Below are 13,995 nucleotides of genomic sequence, written 5' to 3'. Positions count from 1 at the left end.
AACCAAGCAAATTTTAAAATGTGTATTATTTTAATATCTAGAGATTAAATGTCACCATGTGGTAAGGATGTTGGCAACGTGATATACCATCGAGTCTTATAGAAAGCGTTTAACATTTTTCTTCCCTTAAAGTTCTGTTCAAATCTTCAAACCGCGATGACGTAATTTTAACCCCATCGTTCCACGGCTCTCTCTGAACTCCATTCCGCAACTTACTTTAGTCTCTCGCCGCCTCCTTCCTCCTCCTCATCGTCGTCTTTTAACTCTAAAACTTCCCTAGAGTACATGGACGAGACTTAGAGGAAAGTTTAAAGGGTCTGTCCCATAATGAAATAGCAACTTTTTTTCTTATCGTGAAATTCGCCATGTCATGTCCTGACTGTTTAGTATTTTTTTTTAACCCGTGCAGCAAATGAACTTTTCCCTCATTTGCACTGCATTTTAAGATAAAAACTACTTGCGTTTTAGTCATTCTAGTCATGTGGAGTTGAATATGCATGTCATTTTTTTTAAAGTAAATCATCTTTTTAATCTAAATGGGTTTTGACAAGACGCACGAGCACGTTTCCATCGCTTGGTAAGTCCTTCCTGCATATTATTTCTTTACATTTTGGAAACTTTTTCTCTTTGGGGAAAAAGTTAGAAAACGTCAATTTTACACAAGTGAAAGATGTGTATTCTCCTGTGTACGTTTTTGAATCCCTAATGAGGTGATTAGCGCAATACACATCGATTACTGATAACTTTTTTTGATTGTATCAGGCTATGCGGTGAAAATGAGAGCTATCAATGTAACGACAACACCAGAAAACCTTAGAACTGCCTTTGTTACAGTGTATTGAATGCGTTATAAATGTAACATTCTGTTCACTCAGAAATGTTCTTTTTTGTGTGTTTGTAACAAATCGCACCCGGCAACGCTGCATCACGCACCCCGGGGTGTTGTTTTCTTTATGCAGAGGGGGGGCCTTGCTGATGTGTCGTTTCTCTCACCCTTCCAAGGAAAACTGTCACTTGTTTGTCAACATAAATCGGAAAAGCTAATACGGGCGTGTATTTGTTAACAGTTTAATGAATCAATCGCCGGTTTTTACACCTCAGTTTCTTGAACTCTTCATTTTTGCCGCCAGTTAAAGCGCCCGGCTGAGCGAGGAGCCACGTGCTCAAGTCTCAGAGAGCGCGTGCGACACACTTGACTGGCTGTTTTTTATATTTGGGCCATTTAACGATTAGGCAGGATTGCCTTAGTTGTCGATTAGGCTATACTTTTCATTTCGCCATACTAATAGGGTTCATACGGGTTTATTTTGCTCTAGCGCTGTGCTTATGTAGGCTACTCAGTTTGAATGACATTACTTTAGTTTCATTTAAAAGATCGCTCACTACTAGCAGATTAACCCTTAAATATTTTGGAACACGGTGTGAGTTGTAACACCGTTATTTAGTCATTTATAAATTGCCTACATGGGTGAAATTACTGTTACCACCAACGTGAGGTGACAGTATAGCCTAAGTGTAAAAATATGAAGGGTTTGCAAGACAAAACAATTTTCACATGTAAGTATTATTTCAAGTAGGCTACAATAATTAGTAATTAATGGACGTTAAAATAAATAACTGGTTTCATCCGAATCAGCAGGTTCTCTTCTTTAATTCAATAGATATAGTGTCTAATCAAGTTTTACAAATCTACAAATTAAAAATACTTGACTAACCAGACAGTGAGGCTTGTAACGCTTTCCAGTGCTGGATTCACAAAAAGATTGCACAAGATAGGATATTAGTCATGAATACGGGCGCACATATTTTCTGTTATGCTTTTAGAATACTGTTTTCAATATGTTTACAACGTTTTACACGGTTTATGGGTGCGTTGTAGACTATATGTCTAAATTAGCTTTTTTAATTTGTATCAGATAAAAATGGGAATATTGTTAGAAAGTTTAAGAGCGCTTAAAAACTCTGAAAAATGCTGCTGATTTAAGCATTTACGTTCTGCTTACTCAAGCATTGCCATATCTAACTATATTTTGCTCATACTACCAATAATGTTTATGTAGACTAGACTGTACAACTTGTATATCTTATAGGCTATATTGAAACTAGGCTTAGTTGAAGAATATTGGATGACTTGCAGTTTATATATATATATATATATATATATATATATATATATATATATATATATATATATAGCTACCGTAGTAATTTCTTTGCAGTGTTTTATATCTATCTAAACATTAAGCCAGGCACAGAGGGAATTCCTCATTAAAACCCAATTACCTTCCACACATACTTTATCAAATAAATAACGCGTCATTGCGAATCATATCGTTGTGTTAACGATTCCTCACTGACTATATACTGACCTAACTATACAATACCTTAACAACAATGCTCAATAATACGTGCGTGACCCGTAGTTACTGTTAAAATATTTGAGTTTATTGACGGTCCCCAAGCGCTGAACAAAGAGCGTCGAGCGAAAGACCTGCATTGAGACTCATAGAGGACAAACAAAGAGCTGTGGAGAGCAGTGCTGTCTCATAGGGATTCGCCATTCTAACCGAGCATTTTCTCACATTTCACACGTAGTACCTATCGTGATTCAGTACCTTTGTCTTGTTTGGGGTTTTCCCCTTTGGAGATAATTGAACGAGACTGAACAACGATCATGAAATTTCAGGCTGATACTGTCAATGTCTTTTGACTTACGACCTTTATTATGAATCTTATTAAAAACTTTATATTACATAGATAATATATGCAACTCATCTTAGCCTAATTTACAGATAGATAGATTCTAATATTTACTTATAATATTTACTCTAATATTTTGATCTTTATTTTTTTTGTATAATCCAAACTTTGGCAATATTGTATTATTTACAGCCATGCCAATAATACAATATTTTTTTTTATTTGAATTTAAGATGAAAAATGTTTTTATTTATATTGACCATAGTTAATTTAACCAAAACTGAAATATATCCTTATCCATATTTTTTCTCTCTCTCCATACAGTCCCCAGACTGCCTTAAGTGGCAATGAGCTGAACTGCTTTTTGTCTACATCCAAATGACATCAAGTTTGTGTAATAGAGAGATGCTCCCCATCACCTGCGGCCTTATTCCTAACATTCCTGCTGCACCTGCAGGTGAATGACGTCATGCCCAGAACTACCTCTTGTGCCCATCGCCACCCTTTAAACCCATTTGCAAACATTCTTCCTTGTGGTCCTAACACAGCACACACACTTTATGGACTGGTCTGTGCTGTGTTGTAAAGAACCTTATATTTTACCTTGTATTTTGAAACCGTTAGCGGCCACTTTTACCACTCTCTTGTCCTTAAGGAGAGTGGGACCCTCAGTATGCACAAGCTGACGGGTGGCTCTGGCCCTCCCGTCCAGGACATATATGAATTCTCTGTGGACGAGGAGGACCCTAAAGTGTTCCTCGGGGCCAGGAGCACAAAGGTGGTTTCTCCTGCATCTGACTACATCAGGTCTGAGCATGAGCAAGCAGGAATGTTCACCTTGCCGCATATGGAGGACCAGGAACTGAATGAGCCTCTGGTACCCCAAAAAAAGAAAAGGAAGAGATGTGGCGTATGTGGGCCTTGTATGCAGAAGGAGAACTGCGGTAACTGCAGCAACTGCCTGAACAGAAAGATCGGACACCAGATCTGCAAACTGAGAAAGTGTGATGAGCTGAAGAGGAGGAAGAGCCCATGGGAGGTAAAAGATTTCATCATATTACACTTCTGTTTTTGTACATAACCAATAAGTGAGGCAAGCAGCCACTTAGGGCCCCAACAAATACCCAGAAGCATATAGAAATAATATAGAATGTGTTCATTTTCTTAATCATTAAAACTTGGTGATATCTTGAATATACAAAAAATTATTCATGTTAATATTGGATCTTGCGAATGCGGGGACCCCCTATCGTGAATTTCTCGTGGATCATTTCATTAGTTATGCCTGTGAGTAGCAACTCGACACTTAGAGAAAGTTAAAGCAGAGTCAGTAGGGCTGGAGCGAGTGCGAGTAAAACGGTTGCAGCAGAGCTAAGTCAACGGGAAAGTTGTCAGGAATAACTTAATAATAAAACGCAGTTACCCCAGTGAAGCAGGAAAAAAAAGAGACAAAAAGAATGTTGCCAAACTCCCCAAAGTCTCTTTTTTTCCCCGTTTTTTGTGTGCCGGTGCGGTGAGTGTAGCATATGAACAACAGACGTATTACAGCACACAGGCAGTGTTTATGAATGGTGAACCTTGCTTTCTTGCCAAAACGCCTGTCAGAAAAAGAGTGCTGTGAGCCTGTTAGGAGAGGCCCAGTTCAAATCACAGATAATTTCCCAGTTAACAGTGCTGGACGTAGACACACACACACGGCAATTACTTCATTGCTTCATCAGACCCGATTCTACGAGATTCTAGAGAAACCTTAATAATAGCATATGCCCGAAACGGATATGGCCAACGCTATTTGTGTTTTGCGTTCTGGAGAACGTCAAAGGTTTCTATTTACAATGTGTTTTTGCAGCATTGAACAATGTAGCCAATCGCAGACATTCCAGTTAATTTAGTATTTATTTGTGAATTCATTATTAATTATCTTATTTCACAATGAGAAAATACAACATGTACAGATTACATTACATTAAGATTTGACATATACTTTACAAATGTAAAACAAATATATATATATTTTGAGAAAGAGACAGCAAAATAAGGGTTACAAAGGTGAATGGGTGCATAGATGGTGTGTTGGGGTATCATACCTGAAATTGCTTAGGGTTAGGGTCCCCAAATCACAAAGTCCACCCCTGTACATAAAAGCATGTTACATATCTATCTATGTAATTTGCAAATGTTGTTTGGAGAATTCACTCAAAGGCAGGGCTACAGGCACCACTTCCTGTCTGTTAACTGTTATTGGTCCACCTACACTCATTCCTTACCCGTCCTGTCTTGACATGTCTGCTTTCATCCCTTCATTCTCGCCTAGATTGTAATTAGGCTACCAATATGGCAAGTTTCTTAAAGTCTCTTTATATATATAAAACTCTTATATAAATAACATTTATGTAGATTTTGAGCATTAATGTAGTCCTTTCAGTACAATACATTGCATTAATTTCCACTTGATATATTTGATATTTTAATTATATTTATTATGATATTTAAATGTATAATTATGATATTTACATTTATTTTAATGTATACTTAACATACGTATTATATGATTATGATTATATGATTAATGGGAGTTAGTACTTTGCTACACTATGCATCAGTGACATTAAGATGGTTTGACTCCAGTATTGTAACTGCTGGCTGTTTGTGAGTTAAGGAGCATGTTTGTGTTTGCACATCGCTTTGGGAGGTTAGCTAAGGTATGGAAATAAGCCCACAGAGACTGAAAAGCATTGAAGAATTGCTCAGCTGCTCATTGCAAAGCTCCCTCTCAACAGCTTAACAAAATGAGCCTCTCTTTGTTTGTTTTTTTGTTTGTTTTTTTTAAAAAAAGAGGCAGCTGCTGTAGTGTGTCCTTTTTCTCGAAGTATCACATATGAGTGGCTAATCATACCTTTTATTTTTCCAAAGAGCAGCTGCCTAAAAGTCTGTTACTCTGACAAACAAGAATTCACTTTTCCTCAGTGTATTTGGCATTATAGAATCTTTACCAAATTCAAATTAACAAGATTTGCACTTTGATTTTTCTGAGTGTTTATCCACGCAAATGTCATTGCCATCATGTTAGGGTGTTGTGTATGGTTGCCAGGGTGTTGCTTTGCAGTTGAATCTGTGTTCTGAATGGGTTTTTTTTTAGCACATTGCTATTTTTGGTACTTGCTAGGGTATTTTGAGTGGATGCTCGGTAGATGCTTACTGGCATACTCAAAAGATTCCAAAGTTTTTAGCATAGGGGTTGGTCAATGAAACTGAAACACCTGGTTTTAGACCACAATAATTTATTAGTATGGTGGACCTCCTTTTGTGGCCAATTCAGCATCAAATTCGTCTTGGGATGACAGATACAAGTCCTTCACAGTGGCCAGAGGGATTTTGAGCCATTCCTCTTCCAGAATAGTGGCCAGGTCACTATGGCCCTCTTTTAACCTGGTATTAAGATGCGATTTGGTCGATCGGATCACAAGTGATCATTTTGAGCTTGTCCACTTTCAGTTAACATTAACTAAGTATGATCAATACTTCTACAGCATTTATTAACTCTAGTTAATGTTAATTTTAACTAATACATTATGGAAATCAGATGTTGTATTAATAATTTTTATGCACTCTGAACTAACATTAAAAAACAATGAACAGCTGGATTTGTATTAACTAACATTAACAAAGATTAATAAATACTGTAACAAATATATTGCTCATTATTAGTTCATGTTAGTTAATACATTAACTAATGTTTACAAATGAAACCTTATTGTAAAGTGTTACCGTTATACTTAATAAAGTTAGTCTTAAGTATGTTTTTAATGCCCATTTTAATTGTTTACAAGGACAAAATTTTTGTAATTCAGTTAATATTACTTGAATAGTAATAGCACAGCTCTCCTCGCCAAGCCACACGATTTGATGTATCATTCATGTCCGAAGCACAAACTGTGCGAGTTATGCACAGAAGTTTAATACTTATATGGCATTCTGCAAACTGAGTAGCAATAGTAATTGAGATGTTTCCTATTAATCATTACCATTAATGATATGTCTGTTTTTTAATGGATATTTTTTTATTTCTTAATTTACTTTTTTGGTTATCAAACCTTCATTTTTTCCTTTTTCTACTGCAGCTTAAAGAATTAAGGATCTTTTTTCTTTATTTTGAGGCTAAGCTCACTCACATGGGTTCCAGTTGTGTGTGTGTATATGCGTTTGAGCAGGTTTAGAGTCTCAGTGCAGAGAATTCCTTTCGCTTACTTTATATACTCTGCTCTTTGACCTTTGACCATTGGAGTCGTGGGGGCTGACCTGTGGCCAAATAGAAGAGGAAGGAGAACGGGGGAGGGATAGAGCGAGAGTCAAAAAAAAGAGAACCAGAAAGAGGAGATGAGAAGTTCAGGAAGCAAAAGAAATAGAGAAACCGTGGAAAGGTAAAGGAGAAATGCAGATAAACAGAAAGGGCAGAAAGTGCAAAGGACAGTGTGGACAATTGAAGGAAAGGTATCCATGTCTTTGTGTGCTTGTGTTGGAAATGGACAGAATTAGATCTTTGATTCTATAACAGGAAACCACAATACTCCATCTCTCTTACACTCCTTCCCACTCTCCGTCCATTTCCCTAATTATTGACCATACAATTCAAGGCATGGAATGCTTCTGGTTACATTTTAGCAAGAAAAAGTGGTGGTAGATATGTAGAGATGGAGGTCTGACTACTCCAGAGACTGACTAGCTTCAGTTCACAACAAAGCACTACGTTTTTCTACAAGCTTTTAAATTGAATGTGCTTTCCTCAATTTCATTGTGTTGGTTTTGTATGTACACATACACCACCGTTCAAAAGATTGGAGCCGGTAAGATTTTTTAATATGTTTTTGAAAGAAGTCTCTTATGCTCACCATGGCTGCATTTATTTGATTAAAAATACAGTAAAAGTAATATTGAAAACATTATTACAATTTAAAACACCTTTTTTCTATTTTAATATATATTAAAGTGTAATTTATTCCTGTGATGGCAAAGCTGAATTTCCAGCATCATTACTTCAGTCTTCAGTGTCACATGATCCTTCAGAAATCATTCTAGTATGCTGATTTGATGCTCAAGACACATTTCTTATTATTATCAATGTCGAAAACCTTTGTGTGTCTTAATATTTTAGTGAGAACTATTTTTTAATAGAAAGTTAAAAGGAACAGCATTTATTTGAAGTGGAAATCTTTTGTGACATTGTAATGTCTTTACTTTCACATTTAATCCTGCTGAAGAAAAAGCATTCATTTCTTTCTTTTTTTTTTTTTTTTTTAAATCTTACTGATCCCAAACTTTTGAACAATATACTCAGTTTAATTCAAAGTGACTGAGTGCATTCAGACAGTCTAACAAATGAATAATTGTATATGTAAAATGTTAGACACAAAGCTGTTGATTTCCAAGTAAGGACTGTATGAAGTCATGCTGGAAGCAGGAAAGTGAAGTAGTTTCTTACAAAATGGGAATGTTTAACTTGTATACACTTATATATACTTATTGCTATTACTGTTGCACTCACAAAGCATTTTATCAATGAACCGTATAGCCTATTGTTATCTCAGACTCTAAGTAGCAGTATATAGATAACTATAGTAATAGATATGTTTCCGATAACAGGATATATATTTTTTTTACCAGTCAAAAACATTTCTGAAAGACCAGTTTGCTGTTTTTGTTTACTAGCTAAGATCAGACAAAGGATGAGGTGGATTAGATTTAAATGTCTGTCTGTGTGTTTGTCAGGGTCACCCATCCCCCCCTCGCCTCTCCCACCCTCTTTCCCTCCTCATCACTTCACTGAGCACATGAAAGAGACCGGCTCCAAAATCTGCCCATTGAAATCTCACATGTGCAGCAAAACATTCATTAATAAATCACTGAATTCTGAGAAACCCAGTAGCATAAATGTGAACTAATCCAAATCCAGATTCACAAAGCATTTTCACTTGGCATGTGTGCACATAACCTATTCTGAGCACATGCCTTGTTGAATTTGAGATTGAAAGTGGAAAGATATTATATTTTGAGAGCTGGAACAGCAAACCTTGCTGTGCTACAGTGTCCAAATTGGCCATATTTCATTGAGCTGACCTCTGCACTATACCACCAGCTGACTTAACTATTGCCTGGCAACCAAATCACATTATAGCCTGTTCCACCAATCAGAGCTTTGCTCTGAGTCAGAATGAATGCAGACCCAGCATGCATGACAGGTAGCAGCACTCAATAATGCTAATAAACCCCAACCAGTCACTGAACGAGAATAATTACTGTAGCTGTTAGCTTTCTGTGTGTTTGGAAGATGAGCAACATTAAGCAGTTTATAACTAAATCTACATTATATTCGATATAGATGTGAAAATGTACATTTGAAAATGAATGGCAAAGTTAAATAATGCAAACTAAAGAGGGCTCTTCACAAATGACTATCACTGCCCATTTATTGATCCATTCACTGCAGTATGGATCAGTCAGTGCTACAGCATATAGAGATTGTCAACAGGGCTGCTGCATCAGTCATGTAAGACTACTAGAAACTGAGATATTTTGTGGAGAATTAATCTTAAAAAGAATGCATTATTACATCACATGCATTAAAAGTAGTGCACTTTTTGCATTATTATTTTTCTCTCTGTCATTTGGTCATGTCTCTTCCAGAACAGCAATGCTACGCTTGGCTTGCAGGAGATTTTTTTAATTTTTATTTTTTTAATAACGTGGACAAATGATAGCCCCCTCGACATTAGCTTGCATGCAATGACTATACCACTGTATAGATGTTGTACCACTTGATGGTTTCTAATTTTTTATTTTTTTGTCAGTAAATTAAAAACAAACTTAACACATTTTTATTTGGGTAGCTCGTGAAATATTGATGAATAATTTATTTGCATATTCTCTTGTTGTGTCTCCCAAAATGCCTGATAAACATGATTTAAGTCCTGATGTCCTCTACAGTGGACATGTATGAAATCAACGTCCTGTTCTGCAACAGAAAGTCATTTTTTGATTTGAAACCCCATAACGTTTTCCTGAGATGTTGGTTTATGAAATACAATTTGAAAAGTGGTCCAATTTAAATTATAATTACAATATATTAGCATATTTACATAAGAGTGCTACATTTGATCACTAAATTAATGTCAGACATTTTTAAAGACCAAGGAGAACTTGTTTTCATGGTGAAACCTCCAAACATTTGGTATCTCTGAAAAGCCCTGAATTTGCTTGTTTATTTATTTATATTTTATTTATTTATTTATTTATTTATTTATTTATTTATTTATTTATTTATATATATATATATATATATATATATATATATATATATTTATGAAGTATTTATTTATTTATATATTTATTTATTATATGCCATATTTTTATTTTATTTTTTTCTATATTTTTTTTGTAGTTTGGGGTGAAATATGACCTAGACAAGTTCTTGGCAGATTTTATGAGATGTGATTTTGATTTGAAAACGTAACGCAGTTTAAATTTTCAATTTATGTGCAGTACTAGGCCCGAAGTGTGTGTGTGTGTGTGTGTGTGTGTGTGTGTGTGTGTGTGTGTGTGTGTGTTAAGCTGTGTATTGGAGCAGGGTCTTAGAAACTCAATGTGGATTAGTTGAATTTGGGGTGCCATTGTTTGACAAAAGTGGGAGGAGGGAGTTAATTAGGATTGTTAATCCTTCTGTTATTACAACGATGTCTCAACCCTCATTTAAACTCACGCAGGCTCGCACACCTTTGCAATTCATTGACAATGAAGCCCTAATGATGTTTCTGCAGCCTAACCACGAGAACTTTACGTAAGCGTGTGCGTAAAAGTGGGTTGGGGGGGGTCACAGGTAGGATTATGACAATTTTTAGACAGCCTAAAGGGGATTTGCTTTGATACAGCCTGAATCACCTGGCCTGTTATGAGAGTGCTAGGAAGGAGATTAATGACCACTTAGGCACTTTGGCAACTCATGACGAACCAGGTGATTCAGCCAGTATCAAAGCAAACAGATGAGATAACATCAGGAAGACGGCAGTCATTCTGAATGCATTTGCACCACAACTCTCTCCGTCAGTAGAACATGCTTTTGCCGATTCCATTGGGCAAAACCTCAAAATTGCATTCACATTGTTTCTTATGATGCTTGAAGCGTAAAGAAAAAGTTAAACAGAAATTTGGTGCCACAGCGCAACCTTCCCTAGTCTCGTGGTTACTGCAAGCCTTCACGCAGATGCACACATGCACGAACACGGTGTTACTGGAACTCCCACGCTGCGTAATCCACTCTCATCACAACTGCTGCGTCACCAATCGTCCGCTGGTTCTTCGAAAGCCTGAGCGCATGCTTCCCTCCACTCTCGTCCTCCACATGTCTCTGCTTAAGGAAAATACAGGCAAATCCTGAGGATTATGAAGTCAAATTAAAGCAAATTAAATTTTGATCTCTTTAATTTTCACATTTCTGATTTTGTTATTCGCAGTTGCTGTTTTCTGGTTAATGAATGGAAGCACGTACGCTACTAACCTTTCGTCGTCAGTTTTGTTGCACTCGAAATAACCTAACTCGCGCATTTCCATCTAGCAGGCTTTTGTAGGTCTGGCCAGCAGAGGTTGTAGTCTACTGTGTATGGTTTATAGACTTTGATAGATTGAAATTGGAGCATTTATAATGCTATTTTAAGCATGCACACATGCTTTGCACAGTCTGTCATTCCTGAGCGTTTAAAACAGCTGCGATTTGACTAGCATTTGCGATGCAATGTAAGATCAGATGAATGTAAAGTGGTGTTACGTTCTCATATGGTATTCACAATGTGCTAATTTTTTGGTTGGCGGAATGGAAGAAAACAAGAATTTGTATGTTTCCTTTGTGTTTTTTCAAACAACTGTTGGCAGCTGATCGTGTGTCACTGGCTGGATCAAGAGGATCGGATATGTGTGTTTTTCTGTCAGTGACATTGTTCGCCTGCGTCATGGTACCAAAGACACGGCGTGCACATGCACGTGTGCAGTCCAGTCCAGTTGTTGCAGGCAGCCGAGACACAGATGGTCTTCAGTGATACCACATTCCAGAGCCATTGTTTAAGGAAGGCAAGCCGGGTTAGATAATTGACAGCCACAGCGCAAAAGAGAGAAACCCTTCCCCCCAGTCTGAAACGCACAGACGCACATGCACACGCATTGTTCACAGCACGCGCCCTCTTCTCTTCTTTATCCAGCACATCCCGCCCTCGTTCTCTCTCTCTCTATGTCTCTCGCTCATTCTCTCTCTCCTCTTGTCTGTTTCACCCTAGCAGCAGTGCTCTTGCTCGCCTCCGATTGGCCGATGGCCGCTCTTTGTGAGCTATCGGTGGCGTGACGCCGCCTTGCGTGCGTTTGTTGAGTGTGTGTAGGTCGGAAAGGAGGCGGGGGGAGTATTCACATCACGTATTCTGTTAGCTTTTTCGTTTGGAGATGGGGGAAGGGGGGTAGAGGAAAAAGAAAGAGAGGGAGGAGGCTATAGTGCAGCAGTGATAGCGATCACACTGCCTTTAAAAAAAAAATGCTCTTCTGTGTATATGAGGTCGAGCCATGAATTGGAGGAAGTGAGAGAGAGAGAGAGGCAGGGAGGGCGAGAACGAAAGAGCGTACGAGAGCTAATGTAAAACAGGATTAAGAACACAAGATGGCTTCCTGAATGGACAGAGACCAGAAGAGAGAGGGAGAAGAAAAGAAAGATAAAGAAAGACAGACAGAAAGAGAGCGAGAGAGAGGTGGGGGGACGCAGAGAGAATGCTTCGGGTCTTCTGATGGGGGATACCTCTCGCCACCGAAGAGCAACACGCAAAGGCAGCGAGGCTGAGTAGGTAAATATTTATTAGCACAGGGAAAAAATGACGGACAGTAATGGCAGATGGGGGGGGGGGCTTCTGAACAGCACTGGTTTATAGAAAAGCTGGGGTCAGAAACAACTCACAGTTAAATGTCTTTTTATGTCATACAGGTTTGTTTTATATCATAATTGGCAGGGTTGTATAAATACAAAGGACAGAATTTGATCATTTATTTAACATGTTCTGTTTTATGCATGTAAATAAGCCCTGTCAAAAGTAAAACCTTTCTGACTGTTTCTGATAAAAATGGTTTGTTTTTTTCTCAATAATTATCATGGGTTATGAAGGTTTAGATAATTATGATATGGTATTTTCATTGTCATTGATGGTTATTGATTGATCTCAATCTATTTTTTTTCTCTTTCTTTTTACATGATTGTCCGGAAGGTGGAATATTTTGAAGACGTAAAAACCCAGTCCATAATCCCAAACCTGGCTAAAGAGGTGAGCTAAATAACCTTTGGCCAGCTGTCTCTCTGTATGTATCTTGTTACAGCACATGTCAACTATATTTGATAGTCCTCTAGTTCCCTGAGGTTTTTTTCAGCGCATGGGTATGAATGAGAAACGGTACAGTGTTTTGAGCTGCAGTTGATGATTTGTGCTTTTTGCGTGACTCAACAGGCTCAATGCGTGCCCAGATGCAGTGTGACTGCTTGGGGTTGAAGTGACAGCTGCGTTCAGGCATCCACCTGTGTGCTGCAGGTGTGACTCAGTTTTTGTGGCCTCCGTTTCAGATCCTAGTACTATGCCAGGTCCATTTCGCAGCGGTGTACTGTAGTGTGTCTTCTCCAGCCAGAATGGAGTGAGCGGACAATCACATGGACTAGGCCCCGGTTTAAAGAGACCCGGGCTCTGCGCTTATTGGAAGAGACGTAGGCGTGAGCTTCGCCTGGCAAAGAGAAGAGGAGGAGGAGGTGGCCTCTCTCTCTCTCTCTCTCTCTCTCTCTCTCTCTCTCTCTCTCTCTCTCTCTCTCTCTCTCTCTCTCTCTCTCTCTCTCTCTCTCACTTTCTCTTTCTCGCTCAGTCTGTCAGTCTGTCTGTCTTCCTTTTTCTCTGTGCTCTGTGTCAAGCCTGGGAACAGAGAAAAGAGTGGCAGGCGGGACTGCCAAAGTTTCTGAGTTTCCAAAGCTGTGAGTCATCTGAGGTAAAGGGAGTAGAAGTTAGTGGGTCACATACGTGCACGCATGCGCGGTGACGGTGCTGGTATTTGTGTGTCCATGTGAGCGAGCACGTGGCGGAGTGTTTATGGACTTGAGTAACATGTCGCGTCAGAGGTAGAGAGACTCGACGAGCCTTGAGAGCTTTAGTGGCGAATTACTCACAACAAATATGCTGAATTACACGTAGGAGTAATCGTGATTGGGGCAACTGCTGCAAAATCAAGCAGATAGTCTCG

General features: G+C 38.3%; 1 protein-coding gene across 3 annotated transcripts in view; it reads left to right on the top strand.

Moving 5' to 3' along the window:
• The first annotated feature begins 204 nt into the window (after positions 1 to 204).
• Positions 205 to 13,995, top strand: part of tet3 (tet methylcytosine dioxygenase 3) — a 44,421-nt gene continuing 30,630 nt past the window's right edge. Inside the window, exons 1-3 of one of the 3 annotated variants that reach the window (XM_084114775.1) lie at positions 205 to 577; positions 3,025 to 3,739; positions 12,984 to 13,040. In XM_084114775.1, the coding sequence (XP_083970901.1) occupies positions 3,374 to 3,739; positions 12,984 to 13,040 (423 nt within the window). In that variant the 5' untranslated portion in view covers positions 205 to 577; positions 3,025 to 3,373. Of the gene's footprint in view, positions 578 to 3,024; positions 3,740 to 11,140; positions 12,570 to 12,983; positions 13,041 to 13,995 lie in introns of those variants that run through there. The other 2 variants (XM_084114773.1, XM_084114772.1) reach the window with 2 other exon arrangements.

Source organism: Abramis brama, assembly GCF_963993115.1.
Source record: "Abramis brama genome assembly, chromosome: 5".
Classification (NCBI taxonomy): Eukaryota; Metazoa; Chordata; class Actinopteri; order Cypriniformes; family Leuciscidae; genus Abramis; species Abramis brama.
Note: the sequence above shows the minus strand (reverse complement) of the source record. Positions and strands in the feature narration are given on the sequence as shown.